At 44.3% G+C, this 18,821-nt stretch overlaps 2 protein-coding genes across 3 annotated transcripts in view; one reads left to right on the forward strand and one right to left on the reverse strand.

Moving 5' to 3' along the window:
* KIAA1217 (KIAA1217 ortholog) overlaps positions 1–4,923 on the forward strand; it is a 245,689-nt gene extending 240,766 nt beyond the window's left edge. Inside the window, exons 18-21 of the mRNA XM_075143936.1 lie at positions 120–197; positions 313–1,995; positions 2,461–2,583; positions 3,312–4,923. Coding sequence (XP_075000037.1) covers positions 120–197; positions 313–1,995; positions 2,461–2,583; positions 3,312–3,806 — 2,379 coding nt within the window. The 3' untranslated portion in view covers positions 3,807–4,923. The remainder of the gene's footprint in view (positions 1–119; positions 198–312; positions 1,996–2,460; positions 2,584–3,311) is intronic.
* A 5,759-nt stretch (positions 4,924–10,682) lies between these two features.
* Positions 10,683–18,821, reverse strand: part of ARHGAP21 (Rho GTPase activating protein 21) — a 126,701-nt gene continuing 118,562 nt past the window's right edge. For both annotated transcript variants that reach the window (XM_075143937.1, XM_075143938.1), the window contains 4 exons: positions 18,671–18,712; positions 18,232–18,337; positions 16,423–16,454; positions 10,683–13,246 (listed from right to left, as the gene is read on the reverse strand). In XM_075143937.1, coding sequence (XP_075000038.1) covers positions 11,513–13,246; positions 16,423–16,454; positions 18,232–18,337; positions 18,671–18,712 — 1,914 coding nt within the window. In that variant the 3' untranslated portion in view covers positions 10,683–11,512. The remainder of the gene's footprint in view (positions 13,247–16,422; positions 16,455–18,231; positions 18,338–18,670; positions 18,713–18,821) is intronic.

Raw genomic sequence — 18,821 nt, forward strand, 5'->3', positions numbered from 1 at the left:
AGGTCACTAGTGTGCTTTTGCATATTCTGGAGGCCTTGTTAAGACAGGAGCCCTAGGTAGCAACCCATGCTGGCCGCGTGAGTGGCACAGAGCAGTAACATTATGTGCTGTTCTGCCAGAATTTGGAATTTTGCCCCGAAGAAAGACAGGAATCCGATGACAACTTCAGACATGCCTCTGCAGCAGTAAACAGAGTGGTGAGTTCATGAGGTCTGCGCTTCCCCTGAGAATATGATGATTTATTTGGGGGAAAAAAAAGTCCTGTAAAGGTAACAGCCCTGAATAACTAAGTAATCCGACTTTCCCCCTTAGGTGTATGGGGCTACAACAGGATCTCTCACAGATAGTGACCATCCTAAAGAGAAGAGGGAAGGGAAAACTGAAGAAGAATTGGGTTCTGATTCATCCAGCACAGCTGACAGTAAAATTGGCTTTTCAATGAATGACAGTCCTACATTTAGCAAGGGTTTGTTTGTAGAGAGTAGAGACTATTCTAAGAAAAACTTCCAGAATATGAGCACAAACCTGTCTGGTGTCAGTTTGCCAGAGGATGACAAACAAAGAGGGGCTCAAGATATTTTAGGATCCCATTTTCCAGCCATTGAAACTGGAAAACAAAAGCCAAACTACGGACTCTCACGAGATGCGCGCCAGGGCCTGCTGCAGGGTGAAGCCATGCAGAGCATGGGCAAGCATATCTCCATCAGCGGTGTTGCTCCTCTCGTGATGCACACGCAGGAGGGCCCTCAACCTTCCTCGCAGGAGCAAGAAGCTTCTGCAGTCAACTACAATCAGGTTGTGCTAAGACCCAGAGCATCCAGAAGTAACAGTGTGAACAGCATTGAAGAGACAGACTCTCCAGCTAGCTCTCCAAGTGAAGACAACCCACCCACGGAAAACATCGCCTTCATGATTACTAAAACAGCTGTCCAGGTCCTCTCGAGCGGGGAAGTTCACGATATAGTCAGCCGAAAAGGTGGAGATGTGCAAACAGTGAATATTGATGTGAGGAAGGACGTGGCGTCAGAGAAGGGTATCCCAGAAAACACAGACAGCGAAGACCCAGTGGTGTGTCTGGACAAAAAACCTGTCATCATCATTTTTGATGAACCGATGGATATTAGGTCAGCTTATAAGCGTCTTTCTACAATTTTTGAGGAATGTGATGAGGAGTTGGAGAAAATGATGACAGAGGAAAAGATAGAAGAGGAAGAGGAGGAGGAAGCAAATGAAGCACATGAGATCTCTGAGAGCCAGAGGGAAGAGGCACCAGTAGTTAATGACAGAAAAGCAATCGCAGAGTATTCAGCAGCTCACGGTCTCAACGAGCAGTACATATTTAACCTTCAGTCTTCCTCTGACCCTGCAGAAACCAGACCTCCTCCAGAGGAGGAAAGCACAAAGACGAATATTAACAAATACCGTCAGATCTATGGGCTAAATGCAGAAGCAAACTTGGACTCTGCCAATCAGTTTGGAAGCAGACAGGATTCTAAGAAAAAATTTAAGTTCAAATTCCCTAAAAAGCAGCTGGCTGCTCTGACGCAGGCGATACGGACCGGAACCAAGACTGGGAAGAAGACCTTGCAGGTTGTGGTCTATGAAGAAGAGGAGGAAGATGGGACCCTGAAGCAGCACAAGGAAGCAAAGAGATTTGAAATCACCAGGTCTCAGCCTGAGGACAGTGACAAAAGTCCTTCTGGGAAGCAAGAGGGACCCCCCAGAGCTGCAGTGTCCCTGTCTAGGACTGACGAAATTCGACAGAGTACATACCGAACGCTAGACAGCCTTGAGCAGACTATAAAGCAGCTGGAAAACACCATCAGTGAAATGAGTCCAAAATCTATCCCTGAAAGCACATACAGCTCTGAGGGAAGCACTGTCCCCTTCTCTGCCCAGATAGTACCAGAGACCCCACCCCGAGAGCTTGTAGTGCTGGATGAGAGCCTTGCTGGCATAGAGCCCCCTCCGTCAATCCCAGCCACTTCACGTAAGGTACCTTAGTCCGAGAAATCAAACTTCCAGCTGCTTTCTAAAATCTGCAATAATCACCATTAAACAAGAGGGTCTTGTGATTTGTTTGCTTCCTTTCAGGTGGCTTGTTTGGGCTCCCCACGAGGTGTCTAACAGCTAATAGACTGTTGGGTTTTTTGTTTTTTTTTTTTTTTTTTAATCTTTGCTGCTGATTGGTGATGGGCAAATGCAGGGGAGCTGGGTCGAATAATCCGCTGTGTGAAATGACAAGCGTCACTGACATAAAATCCAGGCTGATCAGTAGCTGAGCAGTTTTCTCCATTTGATTCCGGAAATTAACACCTGCGGTGTGAAGCTCCTGAACTTTCCCTGCATGTAGAACTGTGGCTTCTTTTTTGGCGCATGGTGTGCAGTCTCCTCTTCAAGCACGCTGGTACTGATCATGCCTTCTTGTCTCCCTCCCTGCCCCTCCACTCGTTTCCGCAGGGCTCCAGCGCTGCCTCCCAGACAAGCCGGATGCCGGTCCCCATGGCCTCAAAAACTAGACAAGGAAGCATGGAGAAAGCAGGCAAACAGCACAAGCTGCAGGATCCACGCCAATACAGACAGGTAGTTTTACCCTAAACCCAGTGTTTGGATGGACATTTCATGTTGTTTGTTTATTTAAAAACTCCGGTAACTGACTGAGATTATACCAAATAACGGATGCCTGTCTTTCGAGTGAGGTCTAACTGGACGTCTTGGATCCTGGGGGCATGACAGTGTCTACTGATCTTTTCACCATGCTTGTGCATGCATGTCTGCAATAAAACACCTGCTGCTTTTTTGTTTGTTTTTGGTTTTTTTGTTGTGTTTTTTTTTTTTTAACTGTGGTATTCAGCTGTCAGCTGAATGATGTCAACTACCTGTTTACTTTCCCTTTGGTAAATGTGGCGGTTCCTTAGGAGAGCTGGGAATGCTTGTGTTCAGAAAGTCTTTACAGGAAGCCTTGGACACTAACCTGTCGGTGTGATAGATGGCAGTAGATGCGCACTAACTCTCTGGCCGGACATGTCTAGTCACTTGTTAATAACCCAGAAGCATGGCCAATGTAGTGACTGGTCTGTAACCCATAGATCGCACCTTCTCACGAAAGCTTTGTTGGCTCTTTCTCCGTCTCTGTGCGCTCTTCGTTGGGCACTTTGGGTTTTCTACCAGGTCCAGTCCACGGCTGCAAGACTTAGCTCAGGCCTTGAACTGTTAATTCTTATTCTCCGTAGGGCTCTTTTCCCAGGTCCTGTTGGTTTATCACGTTACCGGCTTTCTGACAAACTGTCTCCTGCCATCTTTATTTGCAGGCTAATGGAAGTGCTAAGAAAGCTGGTGGGGACTATAAGGCTACTTCCCCTACCCTACCTGCTTCTAAGATCCCAGCCTTTTCTCCCACTTCTGGGAAAAGCAGCTCAGCACCTGCTTCTAGCGGTGACAGCTCTAACCCTCTTAATCCTCCTACTAAAACCTCCATTCCTTCCTCTAACCTTCTCGGTCCTCAGACAGGTCGCATAACCTACTCTACCTCCCTCATCCCCTCTGTCTCTAACGGCTCCTCCAAATTTCAGAGCCCCACTTACCCAGGGAAAGGTCACCATCTCTCCTTCTCACTACAGACTCAAAATGGCCGGCCACCCCCTCCTTCCTCCTCTACCTCCCCCCCCTCCTCTACCTCTCCCACTTCACTGAACCAAGGTATGAAGAGCATCAGGACAATCCACACACCTAGCTTCACCAGCTACAAGGCACAGAACGGAAATGCCGGCAAGTCCACCCCATCCACGGCCAAGGAGCCATCCTAAAGGCCAAGCACAGCACGCGCCCAAGTTCACCAAGGCTTTTTGTTCATTTTCCAAGAATCCGCAGCCAATATTTTAACCAGGGAATGTAACCATTTTGCTGTATTGCTGGAGGCTTAATACTAATCACGTGCTAAATACTGAATCACTACACTAGATTAGAGTGAAGCTTTTTTGTAAAACTGTTGCTGTTGTAATGATAACAGAGCGTTTTCTTCCTTTAGGCAGCACCTCTTACAAAAAAGTGCGAAGGTGTGTGAGTGAACTTGAGTGCGTGTGCACAGCGGTGTACTGAGCATGGGAAAATGTGTGGTTAAAAATTTAGTGAGTTGTTTTGTATAAAGCTATTTTTCATTATGGGGACTCGAAGTGAACAGAGATATACTAAAGTGTGATTATACACAACTGTAAAACTGAAACTAAAATATTTTTCTTTTATTTTGGTGTTATTTAGCTTTGTTACAGATTTCTATTTTTGTCAACAAATGTCATGGTTCCTTTCGAGATCTTTTTGCCAAAACATTTTGATACTATTGTAATGTACATTTGAAAGTAGTATGCTGGACAGTAAACCTCTACACAAGAAACAGAACAAGACTGGTCTTAGCGTGTATGAGGTAACTCAACCTATTGCACTGCCATTCAGATCATATTTAAGAATTTGCCAAGCCAAGAAAAAGAAAAATTGTTTTACACATATAGGTAGTTGCTGATTACTTTTTTTCTTAGCTAAATCCACCCTTTTCCTTCAGTTTTATTTTACTGAGACCTGGTAACCCATTAATGTATTGCATTGTGGATTTTAAAATGTACACTTCTGTACTGTTCTGTATACTGGCAAACTTTTGTACATATCTATAAATATATATAAATAAATAAATACTGTATGTGGCTGGGCACATAGAGTAGTTTTACCACACCAAAGTTAATTTTTATGCATGCTTAAAAATATATATGGGGAAGGGTTGAAAAAGATGGATATCAGTCAAATAGAAAAAAAGCAAGAAGCTTGCATAGCTCATGGTTTTGTAAATAAATTTATTTGTATAACACCATAATGTAATATACAGAACTATGATAAGCAAAGATCTTTACAAAAATAAAGGGCTGCATGCTTATATATTTGTATTTTGTCACTAATAACTTTTGTAATGGTCTCAATTAGCTGCTAAGCTGTTTGCCTGAGAGCATTAAACCATCAGGAGAAAAATCGACTTTATTTTCCCCAGATTAAAGCCACACGTAAGTAGTAATTTCAAAATGGGGTCTTTCAAATTTACCTGGACAAAAGCTAATTGCTGGAACTAGCAAGAAAAAAAAAGCACCCAACCTTTGACTGATTGAACAAGGCATCGTCTTTTCCACCTTTAAGTAATTTTTTTATTCCTCCCGGTGAAACAGGAAGTTTCTGAAAAGTGTCATTTCAAGGCTGAGCCCTCAGATGGTGCATCCCTTGCAGTGGGAGTAATTAAAGAATGTAAACGTTAACTCACACCTCACGAGCACGGCACACAGCCGCGTTCCAGCAGCGCTCACGCTGCGTGCCCTCCCCTCCGCTGGCGTGGCAGGAAGGGCCCCAGGCGCGTGCAGAAGACGGGAGCGTCAGCATCAGGCTGAGCGCCGAGCCCAGGGCAGGCTGGGGGGCTCCAAAGCCAAGGCGCAATTCAGCGTGCGCACACTGAACCACCGGAGTGACGCCAGTTCCCTTCCAGCCGGGACAGGAAAGCGGTGGCTCCGAAGCCTGTTCCGGGACCAGCCGATTCCAGTGGGAAGAACCTCTCAAAAAACTTCTGTCACGCTGCACACCCTGGACCAGGCGCTTTCCAAGGGTGCCTTCTACCTTGCCAAGCGTTGGGTACATTACTCCCTTGCTCTGAAGGGAACAAGCCCGATTTAATGCCTTATCTTGTTACTGGGTAGGGCTTGTGCATGTCCCCACGCAACAGCCAGCAAATACAGAGAGCGCCAGGGGGCTGGGTACCGCGCTCCTCCTTTATGGCACACAGCAAAAATACAAGTTCAAGCTAAATGATGGACATACTAGGTTTTGTTCTTAAGCTGTTGGTCTGATATCCCCCCAGGGAGCCAATACATATTGAAAAATAGTAACTTGCCAATACCTGATCCTCCACGAGAGCAGTCCCCCACGAGTCATCGTGCAGCCGGGCAGGGTCCTGATGGCAGACCTTGGCCCTGGCCCTCCTCTGCCCCGCAGCGCTGCAGCGTGCGCCCGGGGGCAGCGGCTCTGGCACTGCTCCAGCTGCTTCTCATGGCCTCTTCGGGCAAGGGGCTACAGCAGCACATTCTCTGTATCTGTCTGAATTTAGACGCTGACGGTAGTTGTATAAATAACCAAGGGTCCTGCACAGTCACTGGGCATGCAGCGGGCAGTGAGGCACAGTACTCCATAGGTAATTATTGCTTGTGGCGGTGAATGTGGAAATTGCCATCAGGGAGTGAACACAACACCCGCTTGTGGCCTCAGCTACACTGCGACGTGCACGTCTTCCAGCCCCTACCACGTTTTGTGCACCTCCGTGCCTCACCCTTGGTGCTGGGGTGCAGCACCCGCCAGGAAACCAACCACAGCCTCAGACAGCACCTAACCCGCTGCACAGGCACCGCTGCCGGGACCACCGGGAGTCAGGCAGCCTCTATTCCCTCCCCATCCTACACGTACAGCAATGAAGTTGTCGGGCTTTCACGAACACCGGCAGGGAAGGGCTGCAGCTCAGCACTAGGAATGCTTCTGAACGCTGGGCAGAGTATTTAGAAAAATCAGCAAGTCTCTAAATAAATTGCTTGAGCACAGAAGGAAACAGCGCAGGCTAGTGATTAAAAAGCCAAGTTTCTCACTGCAAATCAGTTATGAAAGGCAGTTTTGGTGGAGCCAAAAGAGCCAGTTTTGGTGACTGCAGCCAGTTAGGGACAAGAGCCACTGGGCAGCTACCACTGCAGCAGGAGCTCAGCGCTCAGAGCAGCCCTCAGCCCCCAGCAAGCGAGAGGCTGCGCTCCCCACAGCTAGCTGGTGTTCAAAAAGGGAAAAAACATGCAAAAAAGCAGCCCATCCTCCCTGCTGTCGCCAGGGCGCTCTGGCACACACAATTCCAGGTCAAGCTCTCACCTGCTCTTGGCAGTTTAAAGATGACAGAGGCTCTTCAGAAAAAAACACCCCAGCAGGGTACCGCATCTCCAGGGTACCAGACCTGCTAGCAGTTGCATTTGCAGCACGAGCCTCCTCTGTGAGCAGCCATGGAGTTTCTTTAGTTTGCAGCGATCCCGCGGGTTCAGATGCGATGGGACCTCACTGCTCTGAAAAAATCAGAACTGAAGCTGCTCACCACTCCCTTTCGAGGTGGCGGGAGCTGGAAGGTGAGCACGACCTTCCTGCTGCCTGTCGTAGTCTGAGCCAGCCCAGGACTTCACAGCAGAGTAAGCGCCGTCCCTGTGTGCCCGCTGACTGTACCTGTGGGGACTGCAGCAAAACCAAAGCAAGGCTGCACCCAGCCCCTGCAATAGGCAGGCCACGGCGGTGGGAAGGCAAAGGAGAAGAGGATGCATAGGGCAGGGAAGAGGAGGGATGTGGACATTTCTGCCTAGAAATGTACAGGGCCAAAATCCATCTGACCCCTGCTAAGAGGCAGCTCTTCCTGCATGCTTAAAAACTCACAGGTTCGATAACAGACAATTAAGGCAGATTTTTAGTGTCTCATGACTGTGAGCCACAGGTACATGCACCACTTCAACGATGGCAGGTCTGTTCTAAGTCATTTGCCCTCCCAGCCGTGCACCAAACTACACCCTTCTTTCTCGGGCTGGCACAATTAATTGCTTGATTACTACCTAAATGGGGACAGTGTAATGATCTGGCTTGAAAATCAAGAACACAGCTTTTTATAGCAGGTAAGGCCACACCTGACACTCTTTCCTCCTGCCTGGACAAAGTGGAGGGAGATTTTCCTCAGATTGCTGCAGACAGGAAGAGCCCCTTACGTGCAGCTCAGCTCAGCTCTGCAGCAGCGTGAAAGAAGTTAAGAAACCATCTGGACTGTGGCCATGCCTTAATTCCACATTATCAGTGCTGTGAACGATACTAACGGGGACTGTAACAAGCTCTTCAGAGAGGCTTAAAAAGCTGGAAGGTGCTGTATGGCTGCTACCAAATCCCAGAAAAAGGATTTCAAACTAAACCACTGATCCCCACTGAAACAGGAACCGCTGTTTGGAACCATTTTAGAAATTATTACTATCACCACAGTTAATCCTTTGTTACTTCCCCATCAGATCTCAGCTTAGACCTGTTCCTAACGACTTGCAGCTACACAGCTCCAAGCAGTCCTCAGATCAAAAGCACTTTCCAAGCCAGTTTGAATCCTTCTGATGATGACGAGTATAAAAACAAAAAAATAGGCACAAACTGAAATACAAGAAATTCTACTTAAACAAACAAAAAAATAAAGCGCCCCTTTTTACTGTAAGTGCGATCAAACACTGTTGCAGGTTGCCCAGGGAGGTTGTGGAGTCTCCATCCTCGGAGATACTCAAAACCCGACCAGCCCCAGCCCTGAGCAACCTGCTCTGGCTGCGCCTGCCTGAGCCGGGCGATCCCCAGAGGTCCCTGCCCACCTCAGCGGCTCTGCCACCCCGTGGAGCTGCCCACCCCGCTGCACCCAGCTTCCAGGGGAAATACTGGCACTAACAGTACTCGCCTCAGGGCAGGTTACCGCATGCGTTTCCCTTCCTGTGTCAGTCAGACTGACACCCTTCTCTTCCAGAGCAGGAGGGGAAAAAATAAACAAAAAAACACACCAAAAAAAACCCCAACCCCACAAAACACCAACAAACCAAAACCCAAAACAAAACAGGAAAGAAGGAAAAAGCACCACAGGTAAGGGGTCTGAAGTAGCTGCTGTTAAGAACAGGGCATAGCAATGGCTCCTAAAAATCTGTCATCTCAACCGCCACGCTGGCCAGAATTTAAGGTGGCCCCAAATCTTGGCAGTCTTCAACAAGCAGAAAAAGCCTCAGTGTCTTCCCAGCCTCAGGTACACTGCCACATGCTGCCTTCTTCAGGTGGGGCTCAGTAACCACCTCTCCCTGATGCACCTGGCAGATTGCTCCCTGCATCTCCCCTTCAAGTCAAGTCCTTCCCCAGGGCTTCCTTTCCTCCCGCTCCGCCTGCCAGGTTATCTCCCCCGGGACCTGATTTACATGGAAAGGGCAAGGCAGTGGTGGTCTGAACTGCGGCAACCCCCTTCTTACACCCCCACGGACATCCCTGACTTTTGTCCAGGCTCCTTCTGCAACTGCTCTGCAGCTTCCATACAGCCAGTGCAGCAGCAGAAGATACCATGGAGGCTGCCGAGGCCTTAAATTTGCACCTGTAGCGTTGTCAGCCAATACAGTTCCTGTTTTGTGGGGTTTGGGTTTTGTTGGGTTTTTTTTGTTTGTTTGGGTGTTTTTTTTTTTTTAGTTCCTCAGTTTTCAAGAGGTCTTGTGCTCTATTTCAGTCAATACAATAAAAGTTCTATGTTCTCAAGCATGAGTTGGCAGCTAGACTCAGGAGTTAAAATCATTACTTATCTATAAACACAACAAAATGAAAATTAACTTGATCCATCAAAATGGCTGTCAAATTGGAGTAAGACGCAGACCCCCAGGACCCCTTATGTACCTCCCTAAGTACACTGCTTCATCGAGAAGACCCCTGCGACCTACTGCGGATGCTGAACACGCGCCCTAACAAGCTTCTGAGGCTAATGATGGGACAAAATACCGTCTCTTATGCCGTAAGAGGTGATGGGTATTTGCTCATGAATAGCATTACAGAGGCATCACACCACCGTATTTCGAAATCTCTTGTTCAAATACACTTTACTATTAGGACTGAAACAAAAATCATCATCAATTACTCTGTTTCACAAAACATACCCATTCTCCCTCACACTGCACTCAGAAACGTGCTAAAGCACCCGCCTCCTGTTCGCTCTGGGGGGGAAAGACGTTTTAGTTTGCAAGGAGACCAGAAGAATATGATTCGTTTTCATGTGAATTGGTACTAGATGCACACAATTATGTGGCGAGAACTTCCACAGATCTTCAACTGCCATATCCAATGCTTTTCTTCACAGCCGATTTTTATAACAATTTCTCACAAGGATCAAACACACAGTAGATCAAAGCATGGGACTGTTACAGTCACTTTGGAAAGAAACAAAGTCTGCTTGCAACCTACACATCCTAGTTACTATAATTCCTTTTCGTCTCAGTAACAGGACACATGCGTAAATTTTTCTATGCTCACGATGTTCATTGCTTATTTATCATCAATACAGGTTTAATCCTCTGCCAAGCAAGTGACAGTGTAAGACCTGGGAATACCCAAAGTGATGAACAGCTGCTTTGTTTTCAAGTGGGTATGCAAGAAAATAGAAGAAAAAAAATATAACTGGTAGAGAGTTCACACACAGAAGGGTTTTTAGTGTACAAACTCACCTTTATAGTTAAAACTATAAAAAGTCCAAGACCCATGCTACAGTAACGTTTTGACTGGCAGATACTGGTATTCACTCTTTATGACTTGGGGACGATTATGGACATATTTTTTTCAGTGCTACAAAACCAGCATATTAAACATAAACCAACTTGCTACGTTATCTCAGAATCAGATTATATATCAAGCTGGAAATATTTAACCAACTGACCCCCCCCATATGCTAACCTCCACGGTCTCGTCCCACAAACAAGACTTTAAAGAGAAGCGCCCTTCATCCAGGAGCAACTGCAGGTTTCATGATCCTGAGGACAGCTGCCGGTTGCAACTTGTAAACATGACATTTTAAAACTGTTCGTTAGAATGAATTCACATCACGCAAAGGGTCACCAAAACAATTTTATTTCCAGTGTTTAAGTGGGTATGCACACAGGCATGATACAGGTTTGGATTCATTAGGTCTTCATGCAGAATTATATTCTCAGTAAAAGAAACCAGTTCCATCCAGTATCCACTATCTACACGCCTATGTTACAACATTTATATCAAATCTGGTATCTGAAGAAAAGATACACATGTAATATGTACATTTAAGTTACTTATTTTACAGAAAGATTAAAAATTCAAGTCACATAAAACTCAAAATCTGTATTAAAATTGGAAATATAAAACTCCAATATTTACTGGAATGCCTAAGGAATGGAAGCTCTGTAGCCACCTGTGTTAACATTTGTAAAATGTAATGAAACTCGTTAACAGTAAAATGCATTCATTTGTTTGTAATAAGTTTCTCTAATTTAACAATATGGCACCCTAACAAACCAAATGAATTTATGATGAGGCACTTGTTAGTGACTAAACCAAAAGAACAATTTTTCTGCATACTAATGCCAGGCCAACTCTCAGTCAGAAAACCATGTATACACTACACAGCATGTTGCATCAGATGCTTTGTTCAACATTTGTATGCAGCCATCAAATATACTTTTTCTTAAAATATATATATATACTTTAACTTTAGTGTTCTTCTGGCTGTGGTAATGCACTGTGAAGACGTTCCACAGAGCATATTGATGAAACCAGCCCAAATGAAGGCTGCATAACAACAACAGTACAGGAAAATATATATATATATGTACACACACACATACACTACAGTTACTGGGAAGTGTAACAGTAAGTTAATGAATTGCTGTAGTGGACATATTTCCCCATTTCAAAGATACTGGTAGAATCGAGATCTAACCACCTGGGTCCCAGACAGTTTATGAGGATGGGCATCAACTGCTGGGCTAAAGTTGTTTTTGTTCATATTCTGATAATTTTCACCATTTACCTGGTCTGGTGGCTGAAATGGTCCCAAAGGTGGTGTTCTATTAATTAAAGTCAAGCTGCTGGAAGAACTGCCTTCATCTGCCTGCATCTCTGCAGATAAAGGCAGGTCTACCTTTGATACATCTGCTAAGCTAGTGTTCTCAAGTCTGGGCTTTCCAGTTTCACCCGTATTAAGGTCAGTTGTGCTAGTGCGTAAACGTTCTCGTGCAAGCCAGTCCGAGATCGAGAGGTCCTGTGCTGGACATTTTGGCTTCAACCGATTCACAGCTGAAAGCTCAGATTCTCTCTCTCTACTTTGACTTGGCTCTTGAGCTTTCCAAGCATTCAGGACACTTATTTCCGCGAAATCCCTCTGTCCTCCAAGAGTATGCCTTCGCCTGATATTTTTTCTCTTTGCAGCCTCTGCAGAGTTAGCTTTTTGATTCCCAACTCCAAACATGTCATCTGCAGATGATTTGAGTCGCAGCTTTAACCTATCTGTAATTTTAAGTCTCCAGGTAGGTTCTTGTTTGTCAGCCTCACTTCTGGCTGATGTAGCTAAACTGCTTGTCGATCTTCCTTTTTTCATTATGTCAAACATTTTGGTCACAGTAGGCAAGTCCTTCTCACTCTTTGCATCCCCTGAACCCTCACTGTCCGTTTTGTGCCGTGCAGACTTTCTCCTAGACAGCGTATCACATTCGATAAGTTTGTGTGAGCTAAAAAGTCTGCGACTCTCTAACTTTGGTGTTGAACTTCCCTCAGTACAACTTACTTCGCTTTCTTCAGAGTTCCTCCGACTGGTCTTTACCACTTCTGAAACTTTCCCCTTGGACAGCCGTTCAGCAGCAGCACTGGTGGCAAAGACAGGGAAGTCACTTTCACTGTCCGTCTCCATAGGACGCCCTTCGCTGATCAATTCACTTCTTTCATCATCAGCATCTTCTCCCTTGCTTTCTGTCACCGACTGCACCTCAGGGCTCAGCATGCTGGCATCTAAACCAGTTAGATATATAGTAGATGAAGTAGTTGAATAATCTGAGGTGATGGAGCTGACATCAGCTGCTAAAAACTCATTGTGTTTAATTTCAGGGCTGGCTACTTTTTTGCACGAGTATCTGTGCTGGGAAGCCTGGGAGGAAGTGCTAAGCATAGTGCCGGAGTCAGACACTGTCTCCTCAACCTGGGAAGAAGATTGCGAAATAGACATTTTTGGGTTATTCTTCTGCGTGGTTTGCAGACAGCTGAGATTCGGTGATTTTGTACATTTGTCATGGTAAGGCAGTGAAGGTTCCTCTGACAGGATATTTTCTTTCTTTAATGCCTTCTTTTCGTCCTTTACAACATTCACATCTTTTTTACTGCTGTTCTCTTTTTCCTTCAGGACAAACATCCTCTGTTTTCTCCCTATGTCTCTCTCTCTTTCATATTCCCCTTTAGCTATGTCCTCTTTTGTTGTGTCACCACGAGGTTGTTCTGCAAGCTCCTTCTTGAAAAACACATTATCCAACTCATCCTCTGAGCTGCTTGGTTGTGGTTTCTCTTTTGTTTTTTTCCGCTTGCGACTAGCTGCTGCAAAAATGGAGGACACAAGCAGTTCCTTGCTATACTGATCCTTTCCAGAACCCCAAGAACCCTGTTAAAAAAAAAAAAGAAAAAAAAAAAGAAAAAAAAAGGAGAGGGCATGATTAGAAATCACAAAGAAACATTCTTAGCCTGAGACTTTTTAAAAACACATCCCAGGCTTCAGAGCAGAAAGCCTATCTTTATTCAGGAAATATTTCCATGCTCTTTCTATAGTCTACATAACATTGCCCAAGAAGTCAATTTTCATCCTGAGAATTCCACTCTTCATCTGAATCCCTTTAACTTGACAAAGACTAGTTTGTATATACAACTATTTAGTTTTTGATCAACTAATATAGCAGGCTCCATTACAGCAAGGCAACCTCTTCAAGATTCATTTGTAACAGAAACTGTTCACAGATGAGATCCCAAGAGTGTGGTTTCAGTCCGTCCTTTCAAAGTGTCTTACCTATGTGGAAAGGCTAATTTCTCCAACTATTTTTCAGTTGATCTTTCACCTTTCAGGGTGTCTGAGTTTTTAAACCATATCGATTCAATAGTACCAATACAATAAAAGCTACAGAAAACCTTAATTTCCTATACTTGCACCTAAATTAACAGAAATAAACTTCTTCCTGCCTTTTGAGGAATCTGCCTTTAGAACTGCACAGAAGCAAAAATGGGACAAGCCCAATTATTCCATTTTATAAAATTAATTAAAAAGTATTTTTCAACTACACTGACAACATTACCACCTAGCTACCTCAAAGCTATGTAGCCTTCCTGCTTACTGCCACCTTTAAAAGAAGCAGAAGGTTTGGGGCAGGTACCACCCTGTCTTTGACCGCTGACCAGTGTGGTTTGCACACTGCAGACTTCAAGAAAAGAACACAGCAATGATATCTACTGAAAAGGGCAGCTGCTCACTTCGGAGGCCTTCAACATAGTGGGACTGAAATTTGACATCTGTCTAGGGCTCAACAACAGCAGCTTAGGTGTCAGCTACCTGATCATAAGTCCATGTTCAGATGTCTAGCCTGCCTCTCTGACCCGAGGGAAGCAGACCAGCAGTGACGGGCTACGCTCAAAAAGTCTTTGAAATCCCAATCATTTGTTACCATGCAGCACTTCAGAGAGGGAGAGGAAAAGTTGGGGGAAGAGCTATCATCATGGTAACAGTTTTAACAAAAAAGCTGGGACATCATTACTGAAAGGACCATCTAGTGATTCCAGATACCTAGGATAAAGAATAAGCTTAAGGATAAAGGGAAAGGTAATGCATACTAGTCATCACCTAACTCCTCAGCTGTTGTCCAACAAGATACTTCTCTGCTCCATAAGCACAGAATCACAGTCCCCATGTGACAGTGAACTGTCGCAGGATGCCTACTACTGCAGCATAAATGCACTGACCATACAAAGCAAAGCACTGAACAGATACACTGCATTTAATATTTTCACGCAAACAACTTCTTGGTGCAAATTTCATTCCTATTCACTATCTCTTCAGAAATTAAAGAGGTGCTGGCAATGGTGAAAACTGCCACTATATGACTTCACAAGCCAAGGTCAAACAGCCATACAATATTACAGTGGCTATATTGACCATGACAGCCTCAGCAAAGGTTTGTTTACGTGAACATGGACAGGGAAGAGTCGAGAGAAACTTCTACTCCACCAATAGTAACAAAAATATTCATGGTTATTTAGAACCTCCTGCTGCATGACAGAGAATATCCCATGTTCTTGATGCAGAGCTCAGAGATCAGGACAGGGTAGGCAGAAGACACGTATGAAGTCTTGCTGAGAGCCCCCAGGGAAACAAGCATCTGAGAGGACTGCACAACGACTACCTACAGTGACTGCCTGGCCTCCTGCACAATGACTGCCTATAGGCAGCATGGACAAAGAACCTTCTGGACAGCAGGTGACAGCTCTGAATCGCTGTGCCAGCAGACAAGCACCAATCCAACGCTGACTGGCAATGGACCACTGGGTGTTGGGGCCTACCATTTTCCAAGTGACCACAGCAATTCTTCTCACTACTGAAATGTCACTCTTGCATTAGCTACTGTCCCCATAAAGGATGGGTGAGCTCTGCGCACTTTTTTCCATGGGTTGGGAACAGGTACATGTCCTTCTCACCGAGCAGGATATCAGGCAATGCAGCCAGCCGGAGCTCCACTTGGAACACGTCGTGCTGCAAGCAGGGCTGGCTGAGCAGTAAGCAGGCTCCTGGCCCAGGCAATCCGCATGCATCCTGCACCGCTGCTCGCGGGCCCATCACCGTGGCCTGACTGATGCTGTTCCTTTGTGGTGCTCGCAGGTGGTGGTCAGTGAGAGGCAACCTGCAAACAGCGCGCTGTCCTGGCACAGGCAATGTGACATGGTGTCCTGGATGTTGGGCTTTTTTGAGGCAGTGGCTGAGCCACCAAGCGTCCTCACAAAGCAGCTGGGCTGGCATCTCCACAGTGAACCAGGAGGATGCGTTAAGTCCTGTTCTCAGTGATACACCTAGAATGCACACCAGCATAAAGCTGTATCACGCGCTCACAGCTGACTGAGGTCAGCTGCATGCTGCTGTATCACCCAGTACTACAGACATCAAGTGTTAGCAACTACTGAACAACAGCCTAAGAGAGAAAGATTTGTCCACGGGTCAGATGAGAACTCCAGCGCTAAATTGAGGACGGAACTATTGCCCATGTTCCAGTCTTATTCCCCCCGCTTACTAGGCTGTCCTCCCAAGCACACCAATACTTCCTAGGGAGATTTTGCTTAACAACCTTTAACCACAACCTTTGGCTTCCTATAAGAGGAGGAGCTATTACCTTCTGAAGAAGAAAAGGCTAAATTCTATGTATACTTTTCTCAGCAAAATAGGGAAACACAAATACTGTCCGGGAGTAAGTAGTATGCCAGCAATAACAGGGAACATACTATGCACATTTACGTCTACTAAATGAGATGCAAAAAGGAGGTAAGCGCTCACAATTACAGGAGTTTGGAATAAAGCTGTTTATGTGTGCAGCTGACTGGTTTGGCAGATGCAGTTAACTGCAAACAAGTGATAGTTTTCCAATGTAACAGTTTAAAATTATTTGATGAGAAAACAGTATTACCACTTATTCAAAAAAACTCTACATAAGCTCTATAGTACATCTGCATATAAACGTTTTAATAAAGCAAGAAAATATCTAACAGATTTCAGAAGCTTGTAACTACATCATTCACAAAATAATTTACCTTAGATTTTGCTGAGTCACTAGTAGCTGAATCTGTGGAAAAATTAAAAAAAACAATTCTGCTCAGTTCTGTGCAATTTTTTCGTTGTTGCTACAGACAATGCTGGACTTATGGAAAAAGACAAGCACAGAACAAAATGTGAAGCAAATAAAAACCAGAACAGAGTGAATAGTCAGAGCTCACAAAGATGCAAGCTGCACCACAGAAAGCCACCGCCATGAAAGGATGCTGTGAATTGTAGGCAGAACCAGCTCAATGATAGGAATGGCAAAGGAGCCCTGTTCTTCTAAATAAAAAACAGAAATACTAATGTTTATTCGATGTTTTAAATAAACAGCCCCTGCAAAACCGCAGCTGAGAGACCTTTTCAGGATCATACTGTGTACACTCCTGAGATTCAGGATACACAAAGCAAAATTGAATGTCTTAGTACTGTTGGCTGCCCTAGATACAAATCATGGTTCATATAGTCATATTCTTTTTGTGAGGTTTTAAAGGAATTAAGTCATATTTTGTGTGTAAAACCCCAATTATACATCTCTCTCCACCTCTGACTACGTATAGGTAAAATTTTATTTTTAAATTGGCTAGATTTCAGCAGCTACCAGTTTTGTACTTTTCTGTAACAAGCGCTATTATGAAATGAAAAATGGACACCATAGTTTTACTGTCTCGCAAAACCCAAGATTATACAATTACAAAGGGGGTAGGAAGGGGCTAGCACAATGACTAAAAAATATGAACTTGGCTGTGTTCCAGCTTTAGGGATTTTCTCCCTAGGAAGAAAGAGCTGAGCCCCCTGCCACACCCCTTTTTGACACATGGCTAATGCTTTATGACTAGAAAGACTGGTAGACCATACCATGCTATTTCTCCTCAGGGTCTGCTTCAGAGATAACAAGAAACAGCAGAAAAACTTTTAAAAAGTAGCATTGATCTGTTTAAAATACTCTTAAAAGAAAATTTACAGCACAGATCAACTTCCTTTTTTTCCATTTACAAGAAACGGGGGTTTCTGCAGACAAGGCAGCTACAGTGTGGGCAACAGTCCTCCTTCTTCCTACAGTTCCAGCTGTCCATCAGTGACATCACAGAATCCACTAATGACATCACCGTGTGATAGACTCCTCCCACTTCGCCTGTTACAACATCAGTATAAAGTGACTGTTTCAGTAAGTGCTGAACAACCCTTTGAAAACTGAAACAAAAGCTAGAGACGAAGGGATAACATTTGTGGGGTACAACATGCTGGGTTAGTGCAATAGTATAGTGAAGGGAGGGGGAAAAAAGTCACCAAAAAAGAGCCTGCAATGCTTGTCCTTAGCCACAAAAGAGGATGGCATTTATAAACAGAAGGAAATCAGCTTTAGTATAGACATACTGCAACATACTTATTAAAGTGTCCATCACTTGACAAGAAAACATAACTCAATTTTTTGCATTCCTAACGTTGGGAAGGAGCAATATTAGAACACCACTGAAGATCAGTCTTTCTGCCATCACAACAAACCACTTTACAGCAGCATATCTGCTTCACCGCACGATGATGATTGCATGGGTTACTGTGAATAAATAAAATAGTATGTGCAAGCCTCATCTTTTAATGATTATATTTCTGTTAGACAACAAAGTTTTCCAAATTATATCATGCATGATTATCAACAATTCAAGTCTTTAAGAAGTGTTAATGATCTTTGGAAAAGAGAAAAACAGTTTATTAGTAAAAGAAAATACGAAGAGAGAGTTACAGTGAGTTAACAGCGTAGGTTATTCTAGCCTATGGACTAACACTGTCCGGGCAAGAGTTACCTGATACGTCTCCAGGAGATACTCCCGTTCTTCCAATGTTGGTGAGTAAATGATCTATGTTTGGCACTGGCTGAGATTCTACAGTGTTTTCCTCCTGAACTGTTGTCTATAGTTAATAAACAAAGATCTCTTCATCATCGTTTCACAAATAGTTCATTACGATTCAACAGCATTTAGAAAATTGCATTATTCACCTGAGGACACGCTTTCCTCACATGTTCTATTTCACCTTTTTGCTTTATGCTTTTAAAACAAATGCATGGCTTTTTTTTTTTTTTTTTTAAATTAATTACTGCAAGGACTGGAGAGCTAAAAAGATGCTTCTGAAGAGCAAACCGTACAGTGATGTATTAAGAAATACATAGACATTCTAGAGGCAGCAAAAGCAGATTCTAAACTAAGATAATTAGAACACAAATATTTATGACACAATACTTACAAGAGGTTCTTCAGCATCATCTTCTGTGAAAAACCAGTCATGCTACAATTTAAAATAAAAAAGGTGAAAACCCCACAGGAAACACAAAATGCAAATGTGGAACAATCAAACATGGACATTACTAAAAACGATATCCTGGAGTTTGAAGGAT

This window comes from Calonectris borealis, chromosome 2 (genome assembly GCF_964195595.1).
Source record: "Calonectris borealis chromosome 2, bCalBor7.hap1.2, whole genome shotgun sequence".
NCBI classification, from domain to species: Eukaryota; Metazoa; Chordata; class Aves; order Procellariiformes; family Procellariidae; genus Calonectris; species Calonectris borealis.